Source organism: Sinohyriopsis cumingii, chromosome 17 (assembly GCF_028554795.1).
Source record: "Sinohyriopsis cumingii isolate HCF-2022 chromosome 17, ASM2855479v2, whole genome shotgun sequence".
NCBI classification, from domain to species: domain Eukaryota; kingdom Metazoa; phylum Mollusca; class Bivalvia; order Unionida; family Unionidae; genus Sinohyriopsis; species Sinohyriopsis cumingii.
This window is the reverse complement of record NC_142977.1, coordinates 74,946,195-74,968,299: the sequence shown is the minus strand read 5'-3', so window position 1 is coordinate 74,968,299 and position 22,105 is coordinate 74,946,195. Positions and strand designations below refer to the sequence as shown.

General features: G+C 35.4%; 1 protein-coding gene across 3 annotated transcripts in view; it reads right to left on the bottom strand.

Annotated features, from left to right (window-relative positions):
• Positions 1 to 19,059, bottom strand: part of LOC149779250 (carboxyl-terminal PDZ ligand of neuronal nitric oxide synthase protein-like) — a 139,654-nt gene extending 120,595 nt beyond the window's left edge. Inside the window, exons 1-2 of one of the 3 annotated variants that reach the window (XM_089939835.1) lie at positions 18,571 to 19,059; positions 5,888 to 6,007 (exon numbers count right to left, since the gene is read on the bottom strand). In XM_089939835.1, coding sequence (XP_089795961.1) covers positions 5,888 to 5,995 — 108 coding nt within the window. In that variant the 5' untranslated portion in view covers positions 5,996 to 6,007; positions 18,571 to 19,059. Of the gene's footprint in view, positions 1 to 5,887; positions 6,008 to 6,121; positions 6,333 to 18,570 lie in introns of those variants that run through there. The other 2 variants (XM_089939834.1, XM_089939836.1) reach the window with 2 other exon arrangements.
• Positions 19,060 to 22,105: the final 3,046 nt, after the last annotated feature.

Genomic DNA, 22,105 nt, shown 5'->3' with positions numbered 1-22,105 from the left:
ACATGTTCCCCATTTGTAGATCACATGATTCGCTTTGTACACAAAGTTTAAAGTATGATAAGTAGACGATCTTTATAAAGATAAGGGGCAAACTTTGGGATAAATATTAATAATTTACTAGAATTGCAACATCTTGAAAATAAATTTCCACATTTCATCAGTGCAATCAAAGTTTACTCAAGCAAAAAAAAATTTCTTCAGCAACCCCAAATGGCATGTAACTTAAAATACTGGGGGACATGATTGTAAATTAGAGGAGCCCAAAGTGTCAGGCTATCAGATATTTTTAGCACTGCTGATACAGGTGCTACAGCAGATACAGGTGTTACAACTTAATGCCATAAAGAACTTGTCTGACTCAATACTGGATCTTTTGCACACAGATTTAAAATAAGATAAAGGTCAAAAATTAAACATACTTAAATAACAACTAGTGGTTCTATAAGTTTTCATTTTTTAAGTGTTCCATTGTTGTATCTGCATGTCATGGACTCTTCTAGACACTTCATCTTTTCAGTTTTAGAGCGTTGGAACAGATTATAACTGTATTCAAACTATAACATGGGAAAATATTTCAATCAGCCATGACTAGTGACACCGTCATCCACCACTGATTAGTATAGTATGCCACACACAATAAACATCCATGCTGACTTTCATTCAAAATCGGCAGAAACATTAGGCAATTCTCAAACAGAGCAGACGCACAAAAAAACAGAAAAATACTATGTGTAATTCTTATGTCAAGATCTATAACAAGAACTGGCAACAATAACAACAAACAATCGATCATTTTCATCAACGAAAAACAAAAAGCTTCTATAACATGGGTGTTGATACAAAATTGACACAACAATAAAGGAATTGACGTTCTTTTTATCAAAAATTATTTCCAGCAATTCAAAATAAAGATTATTTCTTTTAAACTTCTGACGGTTGAAACCATCTCTGATATTTTTTGTAGAAATGTCAAGATTTTCAAATCAGCACCTGTGGTGGTCATATTGGATGTAAGATCGGCACTTTATCATTTAGGACCCAACAGACATCATTTGAAGTCTTATAGGGAACACTTCATCTGAATATGAACATATCCTCAGAAGGAGCAAGAACTGCATGATTTTTAAGCTGGTAGTCATGTTTTATGTCAGATTTGCATCACTTTTCTTTAAGTCCAACCAGACAGAGTAAAAAGTCTTCGGTCGGGGGGGGGGGGGGGTACCAGTGTCAATAAGACTTAATAGTTAGGATAAGTAGCAAGAACAAGATTTTCAAGACATCAGCCATGCTTGCAATACTGGATATCAGACTGGCACCATTTTCATACAAAACCAACTAACCAATAACCAGAAGTCTTTTGGTAAAGCCCAAAACTGTTATGACCAGACATCTAAGAGTAGTGATTACCAGATTTTCAAGATGGCCATTGTGGTGGTTGTATTCAACATCAGAATGATACTATTTTCGTTTGGGTCAAACAAAATATCATATGATTTCTGGTGAAACCCGCATGTCAAAATTACTTTCCATTGAAGAATAGTGTTGCTAACAGTTTGAATCTAGCTGATGTGGTGGCCATATTGGATGTCCGATCAGTGCCATTTTCATTTTACACCATCAGCAGTCTTTAAGTAAAAACCTCATGCTCATACAACTTTCTATTCAGGTGCTGCAGTAAAAACATTTTCAAAATGGCCACTGTGGCAGCTATAAACGATGTCAGACTAGTGCTATTTTCATTTAGGACCAACTAGATATCATAAGAGGACTTTCAGTGAAAACCCCATCCATTCAGAAGGAGTAGAAATAACGAGATTTTCAAGATGGTCACTGTGTTCATATTGTATATCCAAGCAGCATCCATAATTACTAGTGACATAGGGTTAAATGGACTTGATTCACTTAAGTTTTGAAAGTACACGCCTACAGTATATGTCTCAACATTTATGTATGAAAAATATCACAACTGTATTATCAAACATTCCAACTTATTTAAATCCTAAGCACAGAGAGTATTTAAATTAGTCTTACACAAAGACATATTACTAAGCACAGAGAGTATTTAAATTGGCCTTACAAAAAGACCTATTACTAAGCACAGGGAGTACTTAAATTGGCCTTACAAAAAGACCTATTACTAAGCACAGGGAGTACTTAGAAGAGTCTTACACAAAGACCTATTACTAAGCACAGAGAGTATTTAAATTAGCCTTACACAAAGACCTGTTACTAAGCACAGAGAGTATTTAAATTGGCCTTACAAAAAGACCTATTACTAAGCACAGGGAGTACTTAGAAGAGTCTTACACAAAGACCTATTACTAAGAACAGAGAGTATTTAAATTAGCCTTACACAAAAACCTATTACTAAGCACAGAGAGTATTTAAATTGGCCTTACAAAAAGACCTATTACTAAGCACAGGGAGTACTTAGAAGAGTCTTACACAAAGACCTGTTACTAAGCACAGAGAGTATTTAAATTAGCCTTACACAAAGACCTATTACTAAGCACAGAGAGTATTTAAATTAGCCTTACACAAAGACCTATTACTAAGCACAGAGAGTATTTAAATTAGCCTTACACAAAGACCTATTACTAAGCACAGAGAGTACTTAGAAGAGTCTTACACAAAGACCTGTTACTAAGCACAGAGAGTATTTAAATTTGCCTTACACAAAGACCTATTACTAAGCACAGAGAGTATTTAAATTAGCCTTACACAAAGACCTATTACTAAGCACAGAGAGTATTTAAATTAGCCTTACACAAAGACCTATTACTAAGCACAGAGAGTACTTAGAAGAGTCTTACACAAAGACCTGTTACTAAGCAGAGAGTATTTAAATTAGCCTTACACAAAGACCTATTACGAAGCACAGAGAGTATTTAAATTAGCCTTACACAAAGACCTATTACTAAGCACAGAGAGTATTTTAATTAGCCTTACAAAAAGACCTATTACTAAGCACAGAGAGTACTTAGAAGAGTCTTACACAAAGACCTATTACTAAGCAGAGAGTACTTACATTAGTCTTACACAAAGACCTATTACTTAGCTGACTAACCTAATTACTAAATGACAAGGAAAATTTTGCTGCAAGGGGAACCTACATTTTGTTCTCTATGGTACAATTAGACAACTGCAGAGCTGAATTTAACATAAAAGTGTGCATCAAGCAGGCTAACCAGTAAGTGGAAGATCGCATCAACAATTCCCATCATACATCATGTAGTATTATGATCATATCGGCTGTTGGAATGACTGCATGATAAACATATGTTCAGATCATTGTGTTAGCACATGCTTGGGTAGAGCATTGGCAAGTTACTGCATACAACATGTACAAACAATGTATATCAACAAGGCATCAGAGATTCACAAGAATTTAAAGCTGCGTTCCTTCCCAAAGCCTATTTTTGACTATTATCATAAGTGTGTTCTTTGCAGTACCTAACAATGTAAAATAAAGACTGTCCTATCACAACAATCAACTAATATTGTTCAGTTTGTCTTGTTCAGTTTTGGGGGGACCCTTTTATTATAGTAAAAAAAATAGTATTATTTATACACAGTGATATGGACGTTTTGATAACAAGTCTCAAAACTGCAAACATGCACTGCATTCAGGTATTGTATTATGCAGAACACTGAACTGACCCATTTATTTTCATTGTATTCTAAGGATGAACAAAAAGCATTTCAGGAAATACATGCAAACAGAAAGACTTCAAAAAAGATCTTTAAAAAAAATTATATGATTATTACCTTCAATTTCATAAGGGCAAGTGTACTGTGGAATGAATTGTCTTAGATTCATACCAAGTATCCATTAAGAAATACAGGAATTAAAACCTTAACGAACTGTAGATGACACTGCCACAGAACTGAATCCATGACTTGTCTCACTTTCCACTACAAAATCTGGTTGATGTGACTATTCATGCCATTCCTGACATACCATGTATACCGGGACTGACGTTTATTTTAATGCAACCTATTCCTGGTGTCCTCTTTGTTTCAAGGTCTATTTAAACAATGGCAGTATTATAAGTTTCCTTAACATATGCACAGTTTCCTGCTACATACATGATATTTGTCTGTTAATACAAGCTTTATAAACTTAGCTACAGTCATCCAAGATTATGTTAGTCTTGGTGTCACTGTGCCTGCCATTTTAGATAGTACCAACCAGTGATCCAGGTACATGTACCATCCAAAAGCCCTCCCCTCTGCCTCTCTCCAAATCAAAAAGACATGTTCTTAAATGTATGTTGCTTTCTACTTATTCCACTTAATGTTATTTTTGACTTTACTTGAAACTGGATAAATTTAATGTGCTTGTTTACTGTTTCTACCTCATGAAAGATTAAATGCTGGATTTCATTACGAACATCAAGTCATTTTCTCACCAAAAACATCCTTTGTTACAAAAAAAGTGTCTGTTCCTTCCAAAATGTGCCCCTCACCATCTGTAAGAAATCACTAGCTGGAACTGATTGTTAGTTTCAGAAATGAAGATTAAAGTTTTCTTTAAATTTAACTACCATCAAATGTGTTTAAAATAAGAAAAAGCTTTTTATTTTTATATGACTCACATCATTACAGTTTTATATATGTACCATTTAATCACCATCATTGTGGATCTGGAAGATTGCAGAGGGAGTGCTTTAATTTTACTAGTCCAACAGAAATTACATAATGCACTAGTCAGATTTTAAATCAGTGTTCCCCTAGGGGTGCAAGATTAAAATCTTGGTGTCAGAACTGGGATTCATATTTAATCTTTTGGGGTCTCTGCCATGCATATGAGACTAAAAGGAAAAACTGCTAAATTGACTAACCTCAAGTTGCTATAGATGCATTGAGTGTATGAAAAACAATTGTAACTATGTGCTGGTAGTCCAAGCTTGCTAAATGTAACTCTTCCACAAGCACAAACAATTTCCTATAACTGATGACACATTTGATCAATATAAACAATGCAGCTGAAAGGAACAAGAGCTGGATATTACATGCACATTTTAAATGTCAATACTTGTTCCCCTGTGAGAATATATAAACTAAGTCACCATCACTAAATCTTGGTCATTAAGCCACTTAATGCATTCTAAAAGAACATTTAACACCTTGATGATTAAGACTCACCCCAGTCATGTAAGTTTGTATTTTGCATGGTTCACAAAATAACACATCATGTTTACAAAGACAAAATTAGTTCCAAACTGGACTTAAATATACCCCAACATTTACTGGATTCATACTTAGTGCTATAAAATTAAATGACAGACAGACAATAAAACTCATGACAAGCTTTCACAATACGAGCATTGCGATATCTCCCACAGGACAATCAGAGAACTGACAAGTTCATTTTTAATTATAGTCTTAAGATTTGTATACAGAGAGTTCCAGTCTAATGTCCAACTTTGTTAAAAGCATTGAGTCCCATTCATGCAGAATTTTATAAATTTCTCTATGTATACAAATTATTATGTAATTCTTTCAACTTTAACTAAACTGTTAATTAAGATTTAAAATATACCGTAAATGATTCCAACACCTCAAGAACACTAAGTGTCAAATACCAGTAAAAGTAAATGACATCTTGTCATCAACAAAGGACAAACCAATGACCGACAGTAACACTGCTCACAAATGTTAATAACATACAAAGATTCTGTAAATTTGACCTCACCTAATAAGCAATTTTTTGTCACAAACTTTGTCATTTTTCGATCTCAATGGCTTAGTTTTGGAGTATTCAATTTCAAGATTTTTATTTTCAATAAAATGTAAAATTTTGTACAAACACCCAATCATAAATAACTTCACAATCTTGTACTAACTGCAATTTGAATGCTTTTTAAGAACAACAATTCTGTACCTTTGCCTTGAAGTGTATGCCATGCTGGAAAGCATCTTCATTGTGTAGTGGGATCCGTGTGTCGTAACCATCATCAGACACCAGGTCATACTCCCTTTTGGATGGCATACTGTGTTCCACCTGAAGAAAAAGAGATAATAATCAATTCAAACATTTATTTAATTGAAGCCAAAAGAATCAGAAGTCCTCAGGACTTGCACTTAGTACTCTAAATGGTCCAGATACCTGGCTTACCTGACAATCAAGTCCTTAGGTAGAAAAAAAATGTGAGAACCTGTAGAAAACACTGACCCTAAAGTTTCCTTCCTTTAACATGGACCTTGCCAGCACTTGGATTCCAACCTGGGTAATAGATATGCAAAGCAAATGTGTTACAATTATGCTATTCAGACTGGTTCTAAAGCAAATAACTAAGTGGGATGTGAATATGTGCAGTATAGATTTATTCACTGCTTTACTTGACAGCAGGCGCCAAGCAATTAGATGCTCATAAATAATGGTTTGCAGGATGTCAGACAATTCAGCTTGCAGCATTGTCACAGACTTTACTGATGAAGATAGTATAGACTGGAAAAACTCCCACTTCTATCTTTTGTGAAAATTCCAAAAGTGTATGTAATATTGCTGGGCTGCAGGTGTCTTCTACTGTATTTGTTTAATTCATAACAGTCAGAAACAAACTTGTTTTCACAATTTTCCAGCTGGGAGTGTCAGGTTATTTTATAACATATTTAATAAAGGCACACACCCAATTTCATCTACCACTCTAACAGCATGTCATTGTAATGTCAAATCTAAATTACTTACAAAAAAATCTGTATGTTGACTAGAATTATAAGAGAGAGAGATCCCACCTAAACCATGTCATATACACTTGCTGGATATGAAAATACATGTATATACATGCAACAGATATTGACCCTTGGGTCCATCACTGCCCCCGGAACTTGGCCACTGGGTGATAACTTGGAATACTCTTGAGACATCCACACTAGCAAAATACATACATTTACTAGACATGACAAGATAAATTTACGCACTCAACTTGATCCCTGCCCAATAACCATGTATTTCATTACAAGGCACGAAAAGATGAATTTGTACATGCAACTTACACTGACCCTGGGGTCCATTCTTACCCCCAGGAACTCAATCCATGGAGATGCCCTGAGTGGCCTAAAGCGCTCTCCGTTACGGATCACTGCCACCTCACCTCTGTCTGCGTGGTTTCAAGTCTCCGATTCAGCCAATGTGGGTATGTGAGAAAGCTTGCCAGTAACTTCTCGTGGGTCAGTGGTTCTTTCCGGGGTTTTCCCGGGTTCTTCCTCCACCATTAATACTGGCTGCCATGTATGGCCTCTCGTGTGCTGAAAAATGGCGTTAATCCATACAACAACAATAACAAGAATCCGTGGATCATAACTGGGAAACTATCAAGTAACTTGCCATGTGTTTCTAAAATGCATCCAATTCTCATGAGCCCATAAAATTAAGTTTTATGTTTAAAAAAAAACAAATACAGGTATCTTCATAAAACTAAAGCTCATTTTGTATAGCATACACGTACATGTACTGTGTACCATACCAAACTGCCATATTCAAAATGAACTCCAACTTATATGAACAAATAGCTTTATCTGTTCTTTAGATATATCCAACATTTTAAATTTTTTTTTTTTTTTTTTACACAACAGGCAATATGATAATATTTCATAGATCTGCCAATATTAACAAGCCTCAATGTCACAGATAAATGGCCTGAACCTTCCATTCTCTTATGCTGATATTTAATATGTTAAGTGTAAGCTGGTAATTAAATGGCATCTGCAAAAAAATGTTGGGGTTCTTTTTGTGTAAATTTGGAACCTTCTGTGTTTGTAATCATAAGAGCTGATGTAATTTTCAAGTTGCCACATTATGATTCTTAAAGTTGCCATAGGGCAACCAGTTAACTATTTTCACTAACACACAGCAACCAGTTGGCAAGTTTCACTCACCACAGGGCAACCGTTTGAAAAGTTTCATTCACCAGAGGGCAACCAGATGACATGTTTCATTCACCATAGGAAAACCAGTTGACAATTTTCACTCACCACAGGGCAACCAGTTGAAAATTTCATTCACAACAGGGCAACCAGAGGACAAGTTTCACTCACACAGGACAACCAGTTGACAATTTCACTAACCACAGGGGAACCAATTGACAAGTTTAATTCACCACTGGGCAACCAGATGAAAATTTTCACTCACCACAGGGCAAAAAGTTGACAATTTTCATTCACCAAGAACTATTTCCTAATGCAACCATTATAGTTGCAACTTGGAGCGCTGAATGATGATGGCATACTTCTTTGCATTATCAGCAGTTTGTTTTCTTTCAAATCTGACATATCACTTAGCTAAGTAAAGTTGAATATGGAGATAAAATCTGAAATATCCAAACAATTATGCTGGAAATTCACCTCCAAACCAAAACTTCAGAGTGAAAATATCTGGCAGTCTAATGAATTTTCCAGTAAAAAAAAAAGGTTAGGTCAGGGTTGACATGCAATACTCTTCAGTGAAATGGGTTACTCTGTCAAGAATGCTGATGACTACATGTATGTTCACTGGAATATCATACTTTCCACCAAAAGTCTGTTTTTCCATTTGATTGTCATTATTATTGTGGGATGAACACTATTTTCAGCACATGACTATACATGGCAGCTCATATAACTGGTGAAGGAAGAACCTGAAGATTCCAAGGGTGGCACTCTACAGTTTCGTATTTTGCATAGGGTTAGGATTTTAAAGAAATAGAATATCCCTTCTTTCCTCGCTGGCTATACTGGCTATTTAAAAAAGACATTGTATATCTTAGGTATAATTCAAAGAACCTTTAACTCCCTTTATTTTGGTATATGATTGATGGGTGTACTATGGGTTATAGAGTATACAGCTTGGCCTTACTCCAGATGTGCACCTTTCAAAAAAGTGCTAGCTCCACTTGGTCATTTTCACTTCCTAAACTTCAGAGGTAAATTGTATAAAAAAGAGCCGATAACTTTTTTTTTTAACTTTTTATATATTTGGTAATTCATTCATTGCACTTTCAGAAGCTGGTATTGTATAATCATGCAAAATTAATTCTCCCTATTTTAATAGGTGCTATGGATAGTGTACTTTTGACCAATTCAGGCTCATTTTTTAGCACAACGGAGCATTCATTTTAGTTAGCAGTGTGTTTAAATCATGTACAATTTCCAAAAGTACAATATCCAAAGAAATATCATCCACATTACATTAATGTAGCATAGAGGTATGCTACCATTCTCTCCACTGTGCATGTTTTAAATGCAAACAACTTCATCTTACATAAATCACTTTCTCAAAAGTACATAACTGGTGAGTGCCCCCAAGGAAGAACCGCCAATCCAATAGAAGCTACTAGCATGCTTTCTCGCATACTCACATTGGCAAAGTCTGAGACTCGAACCCAGAGGTGAGATGGCAGTGATCAGTAAAGCTGAGCACTTTAGACCTGAGGCAACCAATGTAATTACAGCAAGCTCATACATTTTCTCTCACGCAATAATATTAATCTACTACCATTCAAGAGAAGACTGGTCTTAATTTATATTTATTAACAACTGGTGCTATAAGGGTCAAATACCGGTAACAAGTTACAGAAAACAGATATTTAACACAATCAAATCTTGGGTTTTAATATCATCCACTTTTATATTTCTATATTAGCTGATGGAGATAAAGTTTTAGTATCAGTACTCGCCTGGCTAGATGAGTAGGTAGGTATTTAGAGATCTGCTGAATTCCTGACATGCATGCTTATATCATAAGGCACATTGTTAGTGAATGATGAAAATGTGTTAGACATACAAATCCATAACATGAGGGGCCCCGAGTGGCAGAGTGGTCTAAAGCGCTCTCCGTTACGGATCACTGCCATCTCACCTCTGCTCTGTCTGCGTAGGTTCGAGTCTCGGATTCGGCCAATGTGGGTATGTGAGAAAGCTTGCCAGTAGCTTCTCGAGGGTCGGTGGTTCTTCCCTGTGTTTTCCCGGGTTCTTCCTCCACCATTAATACTGGCCGCCATGTATAGCCTATCGTGTGCTGAAAAATGGCGTTACGCCCTACAACAACAACATGAAACTTACTCTTCCAAAAAGCAAACTTTAAGTTTTTCCCATTGGAAAGTGATGTGACATGTGGTAAAAAAAGAGCTATTTAAGCACATTTTGAATGTACCATATGTAACCAAACAATCAAACAGGGCATCTGAAATGCATTTGTAGTACCATGTTTTATGTATCAAGCATTTTCACTAAATGAAAATGAACAGACCTAGGTGAGGACATTGTTAAAGATGGATTAATTTGTAACATGATCTTCACATTGACTTATTTAGATAAAACATTTGTGAAATGTTTCACTCTTTATTATCTTATAAACATTAACTTCATAAATACAGGGAATGTAAATAAAGTGCAGAAAAATTCATTCTTATGGTGCGGGTAAAATGATTCAATAATGTTGATATACAGACAGCTCCACTTAAATGCATATCGCTTAACTGCATATATCACTTAAGTGCATAGCGACAGTACAGTCCCATTTTATATATATATATGAATTCCACTTAAATGCATACTTCGTTTATATGCATAGATTGGGTCCGATCCTGAGGCTATGCATATAAGCAGAGTTGACTGTACACTGATAATTTTGCAATTTTCGATATACCCTATAGATGAAGAATTTATTTAAAATAATATTTGCCTTTCAATCTTCAACTGCCATGGATAATACAAGCTGTTGGCCACTTCATTGTTTACACATATTGATATTTATCACATCAAAAGTTGCATATCTCTATATACTTTGATAAATGTATCATTTTACTCCAAAAGCATATGGAAATAATTAATAACAAACATTTGAAAACCAACAATATCTACAATGTATTGGGTGATACCTTACTACAATGTATTGGGTGCTACCTTACTGCAATGTATTGGGTGATACCTTACTACAATGTATTGGGTGCTACCTTACTACAATGTACTGGGTGCTACCTTACTACAATGTATTGGGTGATACCTTACTACAATGTATCGGGTGCTACCTTACTACAATGTACTGCAGAGGTAAAAATTGCAAATGACATGAAAACATCCAAAGATCTCCAAATCAAGTTTGCTGTATGTGTTCACTGAAATGCTACACAGTATATACACCACAAGCTTAGGATGCAACTATAAAGTAACGTAAAAAAAAATATAACAACTGTGACCAGTCTACACTTCAAGTTATGTTTCCTTTTAATTCAGCTGCATCTGTTTCTGCACACAACAACTCAAGATGTTTATGACCATTTCCAACTTGAGAAAAAGAAAACAAGACTGTGACTAGTGGTAGTATAACATCAATATACAGACAAGACTGTGACTAGTGGCACTGGTAGTATAACATCAATATACAGACAAGACTGTGACTAGTGGCACTGGTAGTATAACATCAATATACAGACAAGACTGTGACTACTGACACTGGTAGTATAACATCAATATACAGACAAGACTGTGACTAGTGGCACTGGTAGTATAACATCAATATACAGACAAGACTGTGACTAGTGGCACTGGTAGTATAACATCAATGTACGACAAGACAGTGACTACTGACACTGGTAGTATAACATCAATATACAGACAAGACTGTGACTAGTGGCACTGGTAGTATAACATCAATGTACAACAAGACAGTGACTACTGACACTGGTAGTATAACATCAATATACAGACAAGACTGTGACTAGTGGCACTGGTAGTATAACATCAATATACAGACAAGACTGTGACTAGTGGTAGTATAACATCAATATACAGACAAGACTGTGACTACTGGCACTGGTAGTATAACATCAATATACAGACAAGACTGTGACTACTGGCACTGGTAGTATAACATCAATATACAGACAAGACTGTGACTAGTGGCACTGGTAGTATAACATCAATATACAGACAAGACTGTGACTAGTGGTAGTATAACATCAATATACAGACAAGACTGTGACTAGTGGCACTGGTAGTATAACATCAATGTATGACAAGACAGTGACTACTGACACTGGTAGTATAACATCAATATACAGACAAGACTGTGACTAGTGGCACTGGTAGTATAACATCAATGTACGACAAGACAGTGACTACTGACACTGGTAGTATAACATCAATATACAGACAAGACTGACTAGTGGTAGTATAACATCAATATACAGACAAGACTGTGACTAGTGGCACTGGTAGTATAACATCAATATACAGACAAGACTGTGACTAGTGGCACTGGTAGTATAACATCAATGTACGACAAGACAGTGACTACTGACACTGGTAGTATAACATCAATATACAGACAAGACTGTGACTAGTGGCACTGGTAGTATAACATCAATGTATGACAAGACAGTGACTACTGGTAGTATAACATCAATATACAGAAGACTGTGACTAGTGGCACTGGTAGTATAACATCAATATACAGACAAGACTGTGACTAGTGGCACTGGTAGTATAACATCAATATACAGACAAGACTGTGACTACTGACACTGGTAGTATAACATCAATATACAGACAAGACTGTGACTAGTGGTAGTATAACATCAATATACAGACAAGACTGTGACTACTGGCACTGGTAGTATAACATCAATATACAGACAAGACTGTGACTAGTGGCACTGGTAGTATAACATCAATATACAGACAAGATTGTGACTACTGGCACTGGTAGTATAACATCAATGTACAGACAAGACTGTGACTACTGACACTGGTAGTATAACATCAATGTACAGACAAGACTGTGACTAGTGGCACTGGTAGTATAACATCAATATACAGACAAGATTGTGACTACTGGCACTGGTAGTATAACATCAATATACAGACAAGACTGTGACTACTGACACTGGTAGTATAACATCAATATACAGACAAGACTGTGACTACTGGCACTGGTAGTATAACATCAATATACAGACAAGATTGTGACTACTGGCACTGGTAGTATAACATCAATGTACAGACAAGACTGTGACTACTGACACTGGTAGTATAACATCAATGTACAGACAAGACTGTGACTAGTGGTAGTATAACATCAATGTACAGACAAGACTGTGACTACTGGCACTGGTAGTATAACATCAATATACAGACAAGATTGTGACTACTGGCACTGGTAGTATAACATCAATATACAGACAAGACTGTGACTAGTGGCACTGGTAGTATAACATCAATATACAGACAAGACTGTGACTACTGGCACTGGTAGTATAACATCAATATACAGACAAGATTGTGACTACTGGCACTGGTAGTATAACATCAATATACAGACAAGACTGTGACTAGTGGTAGTATAACATCAATGTACAGACAAGACTGTGACTAGTGGTAGTATAACATCAATATACAGACAAGACTGTGACAATTGGTAGTAAAACATCAATGTACAGATCAATCATGCCTTATCTGTACTAAAACCTAAAAAGAATCAGTTTTTTTTGCTTTGACATTCAACCATCTTTTACATGTGTAATGTATCTTCTAGCTGATGTATGTTGTACAGAATTATAATAATTTAGTGTTACATTTTATCTTGTACTTCATGTTTACATTACATTGGAAGGGTTTACATGTATCTCAAAGATTTTGCTCTCCATTTTGCAAACTTTGAAATTAGTTGGAACCAGATTGTTGCTATTGTGCTGGAATGCCATACAAATGTTACTACATACATGCTGTATGCAGCATCAACTGGGGTAATTCTATGACATGCAATGGAATGGTTCACTCTAATTTCTAAACAAAATCCAGCCAAAAATCATCCAAGTACATCATACCAGCAAGCTGTACTTTTGTTTCTGAATTAAATCCACTTTGTACAGTATTCAGAAAATTCATTTTTTTAAATGGAGAGGGGGGGAATATCTCCCCATAATTTTCAATTTTAAAATGGACATCCACACTAATAATAATAATGATAATAACATTAATAATAAAGTCTAATACTAAACTCCCTTGTTATTTACAGCATCCACTCTTGTAATGATACATTTTTGCACTACTTTTAATGCAAATACAAATTTTAATTGTCCTTTTAAAATTATGTTATCATCCTTATGTCGGGGAAAATTAAAGTGATGCATTTGGTTGGCAGTGTTCACATCTATTAAAAAGAAATATAAAATATAAATACATAAATCATGCATCTTACATATACTTAATAAATTAAAGGCAACAGGGACATTCCTCTAAATATAAATTTCATACGAATTATTAAATCATACTTCATTCACCATAGTCCATACAAGGCTGGATGTCTTAATTTTTTTTTTATCCCAAACTTAATCTGGGACCTTGAGCATGCTGGTCTCAATGCTCAACCTGGGACCAGGAATATGATGGTATCAAGACTTAACCTGGCACCAGGAACATGCCGGTCTCAAGACCAAGGATATGCTGGTCACATGACTCAGCCTGGAATAAGGAACATGCTGTTCTCAAGGCTATACCAGGGACCATGAAGATGCTGGTCTAAACACTTAACCTAAGACCAGGGACATGCTAGTCTCAAGACTCAGCCTGGGACCAGGAACATGCTGGTCTAAACACTTAACCTAAGACCAGGGACATGCTCATCTCAAGACTCAGCCTGGGACCAGGAACATACTGGTCCCAAGGCTCAATCTGGGACCAGGAACATACTGGTCTCAGGGCTCAATCTGGGACCAGGAACATGCCGGTCTCAAAACTTTTTAACCTGAGACCAGGAACATGATTTCAAGGTTATTCTGAAATCAAGTGATACCTGTTGAGATGGATAAAGTTACTCCCAATGCATTTTTGTTGTTATTATTATACAGAAGGTGCATAGCAAGGCAAAATAAAACAGACCAATTTAAACTTCAATCAATTAAGAAACAACTCCATCAATCAATAAACTAATTAGGTCATTATCATACAAACTCATGTAACCATTCTCAGCAAAGAATGACAGAGTAAATGGAATCATTAATAGTACAAATTTTTGGACTAATAAAAATATTGAATTTCTTCCATCGCAATAGTAAATGATTTTCATCAGAATTCAATATCTCAATATTGTAAATACCTGGTTGAAATGTTTTAGATGTCATAGATAAATGGATGGTGTGTGTGTGTGATTTGGATTTTTAACATAGCATTAACAATTTTTCAGTCATATCGCTATGATGTCTGCAGTGTGGCAGTTTATGGTGATGTCTAGCACTAGGCCATTATGCCACAGACATATAGCATGATGTCCTACCCAGTCACATTATCCTGACACCAGACCGACCAGTCCTAACACTAACCTCTTAATGCTGAGCACCAAGCGAGGCAGCTGTAGGTCTTTGGTATGACTCAGTCGAGGATCGAACCCATGACCTGCATCTGAGCCGGACACTCTAACCACTAGACTACCAAACTGGTTTGATAAATGGATGGAATAACCTGCTTACATATATACATCACCAGAGATCTTGGAAATGCTTAATAACACGCATTTGGATGCCACTTTTTGATATGGGACGCAGAAAATCACTGAGGTGCGAGTCCTCCATATGTATGTAATAGGTGTGCGGCAAAAATCAAAGACTTGCCAGTCCTGCTTCAGCCACCTTCTTTGTGGGAAAATGTGTCCATCAATTAGCTGTACTGATATTTACAATGACAGAATTCGGTGACTGAAAGACCCCCTGATGTACATGTTGCCATTTTATAAGAGTACATAAAAAAGAACATGATGCAATAGCTGGGCGGCAAGTTCAAAGGCTTTGACTGGCGGCAGGTGGAAAATGTACTGATATTTACAGTGATTGAATTCAGAGGCAGAAAGACCCAGGGATGTACATGTGGTCATTTATAAAAGTACATCAAAAAAACAAATTTAGCTTTCGTTGTTGTGTTCATTTCCGAATGTAGCGGAATAAGCAGTGCACGTGACCTCAGAATGAAGACATGTTGAGACTTAGACAAAATGCCATTCGTAAGTGGGTAACAAGTCACCTAAAAAGTAAACTTCACCTTCTTCTGTTAGGAAAGCGAAAACAACTTTGCCCTGTGATTATTTAACAGGTACATTGACTGACCATACCATATTTTTTTAATGCTCTTCGCCTTAGCCCGGTTGTTGTAGCGAAATGTATTCATCAAGGCATCAGCAGCTAGGCCTAGTTTTTATATCAATTACGCTGACAAACAAACTCTTGCCCATTCACAAGCATTATGTTTTGATAGCTGACTGACCATCAACCCTTTTCTGATTAAGACAGCAACTATCAATTTATTGCACGATATACTTTGATGATAAGCCATACAAACTTGTGTTTTAAGATCAGAATCGGTGATCTGGATATAAATTCACTGCCTCTTAGGCACTATTTCATCATAAAATTAGTTTGAAACTGTAAGTGAACCAGTAGGCCTAACGGGAAATAATGGCAGACTTCGCTAAGTCTGGGATGTACCAGTTTAATAGAGTGTCTGTTTTCTTAAATCATTGGGCAAATATATTCAGAAAAAATAAACAAAACATTGAAACCAAAGCCAAGGTATTATTTTATTAAAGATTTAACTTTAAAATGCAAATTATGTAGGTCAGAAACATATGGGACAGTGCTTGTTGTGCCATTCACGAGATGCACTTTAAGGTCTAACCTGCTTTCTGACTTGACATGTATTTGCAAAAATACATGAAAAAAACAGCAAATCAGACAGTATTTATTTTGCCTAAAATTACTACAAATATGTACACAAATAAATAAACCAAAAATGTGTCATCCTGTCAATGGACTATTTGTAATGAAGCTATATTATAGTGAGTGATTACATTACGAAAACATCTCTGTGTTGATTCTGTAGAAAGAAGGGGCTGCAACTTTTGATGGTGGGACTCCTATTTTTACCAAAATTTGAGTCCTGGACTATTAGTTTTAAAATCCTAATGAGATCTCTGATTAGCATCATACATTAAGAAATGCTGAATAGCAGAAATAACATCCTGACTGAATCGGTGAGAAAATGTATAGGTTCAATAAAGAGACTGTATTATGCATGCCAGTTAAGATGCAAAAATCCTCCAACTGTACATCTACAAAGTACCATAGTTTTAGAAAATAATCCATCATACAAGTGATTCTGGGACATTATCGAAACATCTGAACTGAATATAAATATAAGAAAGTAATGATGGGAATCTGTCAGAATTTCATGATTGATAATTTGTTCCACTTAACCAACTGCTAATCAATTATAATTGGTTACTAACAGCAAATTTTAATTTTTGTTTGTTATAAAGTTATATCTTTGTTCAAGAGTTCAAAATGTTAAATGTACTGGAATAATTTATTTTAATGTTTACTTTAATCTGAAAAAAGAAATTACATTTTTTCTGTCTTGTTATTTCTTTCAACAACTTCATTACATGAAAGCAAGTTCTTAAGGCTGATAAGTTTTACGCAACTGAAAACTGTTGCAATCCCCCCAAACCCTTTCATTAATATGTGATGTTTCCAAAGACATGGTTTTCTTGCTTGTCATTATTTACAAGCACTAAAAAGGATTTTGCAATTAAACTCAAACAAAACATTAAAATTTGTTTAAATTTATTAACTCAACAATTTAACAGCAATATCATGGAATCATGACTATATGTTCCTAATTATAAGAGTGCACCTATGGAGTATGGTATAGTTTTATATTTTTAAGAGAACAAATCATTCAGATTGACTAGTCGATTGGAAGCCCTATTTAGCTTACCATTTACACATGAGTTTTACTAAACTTTGTGTCTTGCAAAGCTATTTATACAGATAAGAGTTGTATCAGTAGCAACAATAAGTCAAGGCTGATTAGAAACATCATAATACGGCTAATTTATTTAATTTCTTTTTACATCAACTATTTAGAAATAAATTTTACTGTACATGTAATTTGTATAATACATGCATATTACATTACATTCACAAGACATATACATTATATACAAATACCAAAATTTATGTTTTAAAAATGCTTTAATTGAGATATTTGACTTGTAATGAAAACATTTGACTGTAATTCAATGACTATCTGTGTATGAAAATGTGTTGCCCTGCATTATTTTTTTTTTTTAATTTTTTTTTTTATAAATGTATATAATAATATTCATATAAACATAATAAATCATAAAGGTCAAATGTCTGCACTCGGACTAATAATACTATTTTCAGGTTTTTTTTACCCATTTTAGTATGAAGCTTCAGTCGGATACCTTTTTGTATGGCATATGGGTTTAAATGTTATATCGACTATTACAGTCATTACAACGGTGCCAAACAAAGATTCGCATTTATTTAAATTGCTTAAAATGGTTTGCATGCAGGAAACGTCTTAATTTTTATTCTAGGAATTAAATATATAAATGAATTATTGAATTAAATACATATTTTGTATGGGTTTATCAAAGAAAAGTTGGATTTAATGCCTGAAACGAAGCTTAACTCGCACTGTCTTAACTTAGTAACAGCAACAGGCATGGGGCACCTGCAATTTCATCATTGGGATTCAACATTCAAAGAGAACAAAATTTGTAAAACTCACCTAGGCTATCCAAAAATTATCTCGTTCTCTTAGTCCGTTGCCTATTAACAGCATTATCAGTAGGTATCCGCAATACAACTTTTACAAGTGCCTACACATGGCCTGCTTACTGAATTTATTGCACCCAGAGCAGCTTTTCAAAAATCATAAATTTCATCTAAACCACTTCCGGCCGCCGATAAACTAGGGGTACCCACGTGACTCCTAAATTTTGTTTGACGTCACGGATAAGGAGATTCCTATATGTACGAGACCAAAACAACAAACACGTGGTCTCTGCAGTCGTCATAGATACTGACCATGTATCATCAGCGGCAAATACCTTATGGCAGATAAATTTCCAATTCACTCCAAGAACAAAATAAACATTATTTCCTGAGAAACCCTAGCTGCCAGATTGTTCAAGCGAATATCATATAATGAGTCACGGCAAATCCGTGTGGATTGATATTCAAGACAGTAGTGAATCTACTAAGCGAAATCAATATTTCTCGCTGAAGTTCCAAAAACAGAAAAAGAAGAAGAAAAAAAGAAAAAGAACTATTAACTATTTACATGTTCAGTCCCCTAGGAAACGATGTTGGCAATGGGCCACCTTAGTGATGAGTGAGAATTTATACCGTAAAGTTTGACATTTGTGGATCAGAGAGAGATAAGTATTGCTGAGTCTGTTCAACGGGAAGTAAATAAACTGGATCCCTTGTTAATAGTAAAATAACGCGTGCCTTTGTAATTTTTCACATCGAAATCACCTGTTTATCTAGCTTACATGGTGGAGTGATATGTAATCTTAGCAATCAAGTATAGGTGTGAAGAAATATGAACCTGAAGAAAAAAAACGGAAATCGTCTTTATTTTTTACAGCGAGGAATTGTAAGATGGCATTTTCATAATAGATAAGGACACGGAATAACATAATTTATAAATTTTAGAAGTTGTCGACAGTTTTGCAAAATATGTGTCATAGATGAGAGTACGCGGGAATTTTTCCGGGGGGTAGGGCATATCCTTGGTATATGAGTCTATCTTATATCACTGAACTAAGTCTATCTATATATCTATCTATCTATCTATCTATCTATCTATCTATCTATCTATCTATCTATCTATCTAATTCCATGTTTTCTTTCCAAATTTGTGAAATATGTATTGAAGATAGAACTTCCTTGTGAAACCTTACACAAAGTCCCCTCTTCTTGCAAGAGGTTTGTGGGTTGGCGGATTGTACTTTCTTTCAATGTGTCCGCTTAATTTGGTTCTCGTTATCTAGAGGTTGACCACCCTCGATGTTATTGTCCGGTTCGAGTAAATATAAATATAAGTGGTGAAACTTATAGGTGGAATAGATAGAGATCTGAGCAGAGATATAGAACAGACCAACATGAGCGTACGTGTAAACAACAATTTAATCAGTTACTTAAGACAATTGTGATAATTCATTACATCAGAAATATACTCTGCTTCTAGAAATAAAACTTTCACCGAATTACAAAGAACACAAATATATTTAAATAAAGTAGCCGATCTGTTTTATTGATAAATTTAGTTCATCATAGGATCGAGTGAACAATCGAAGTCAATGCCTTGTACAATTGCATAACCTGCTTCTCCGTTCACTCCACTTCCACTGTAGCAGTTCCTTCGAGTTCCGTCGGTCTCGCCTCTTTCAGTCCTCACTCTGTGCGTAGCACGTAGATTCACAGATACCTGGATCTCAGGATAAGTACGTCTCACTATAGGTCTCAGGATACGCCTGAGAATATGTCTCAGAGATAATACGTCACAGGATACGGCTCAGAGATAATAGTCTCAGAGATAATACATCGCATGATACGTCACATGAGCTATTTTCTCCCTTTGAGCTTTCAGCGTTTCTCGCTTCTACCGCCAAATTTGTTCGTCGGTTTTTATCCACAACAGTTTTACGAGAGAACTTCTCCAACATTTACAGGCGAAGTCTACTTGCGCTTGTTTTCTCTTGCAGAAAAGTTTGGACTGATTAAAAGTTTCGATGTGACGATATTAAAGCTAGGAAATTTAGTGTGGGAAACACGCCCTTATTTAGCGTCACCAATCAGAATCGAATATATCTGACGCCTTTTTCCAGAGGCGCCAAAGTCGCGGTCAACTTGATCTTGTAGTTTGAGTAACAGTGTTCTGCAATATTTCAATTTTGACATTTACACTATGGAATCGAAGTTATCTTTTGTCCCATCCAGTCTTCTGTTGGCTAAATAAACGAATGCTTAATTAAGAATGAAATTCTCCCCTCGAAAAGCCATTACCGATCATAGCAGTATGGCGATTTGATACGCGCCTGTCCCCATAAATCTAATTAATTGTTCTCTGGTCTCAAACTGATGTATTCTTCACAGATCGCCAGAAATTTGCCCCTTCACGGCCACACACAAAAGATGACATAATTGCCATATTACTTCCTTATGATGGAACGGTATTTTTGCCACACGCAAAAGATGACATAATTGCCATATTACTTCCTTGTGATGGAACGGTATTTTTGCCATACACAAAAGATGACATACTTGCCATATTACTTCCTTGTGATGAAACGGTGTTTGTTTTGTTTTTCTTGCCACACACAAAATATGACATAATTGCCATATTACTTCCTTGTGATGGAACGGTATTTTTGCCATACACAAAAGATGACATAAGTGAAATATTACTTCCTTGTAATGGAACGGTATTTTTGCCACACACAAAAAGATGACACAATTGCCATATTCCTTCAACATTAGTCGCTTATTTGGAAACCCTGATTTTATATATTAAATTCATTATCTGGCTTTAACAGATCCTTGGTATATGAGCTTATCTCATATCACTAAACTAAATCTATCTATCTATCTATCTATCTATCTATCTATCTATCTATCTATCTATCTATCTATCTTAATATCTATCTATCTATCTATCTATCAGTCTGTCTAACTGTCAGTATCTCTGTTCATAGAACAAAAACTTGTTTTTAGTCTAAGTCCAGTAACCGAAGCACATAAATTATGCAATGAAAATATATAATTGGAAATACATGGATATTTTCTATTTCTACAATATGGCGTTAACTTATACATCACATACATTCAACAGAATGTGTGGAACGAATATACATAATAATATACTTTGCGTTATGAAGACTTTTTCCTTGCATTGAATGGGAAATATATAAAGTGTGCTGTTTTTCTGATTTCCCAATCAGATTTATTATAAAGTAACTTGCAAAACATTTCCTAAGGTATGCATTCGTAATAGTACTTCTGCCTTAATTCTGAGTTTCCCCATTCTATAGGACTTTTACTTCTTCGCTTCATTCTTGAAAATTACAATCCATCAACCGCTGTCTAGATTGTACAGTAAATAAATCAACAGTGCAAACATCCTGTGATTTAAACACAAAACCAAAACCCCTGTTCACAATGTAGCTGTCATAAGTGGCACAAGTTATCCTCTCACTCCTTTAACATCAAGTAGCATTTACTGAGACATCTAAAGCCAGGTGTCAGCAACAATTTAC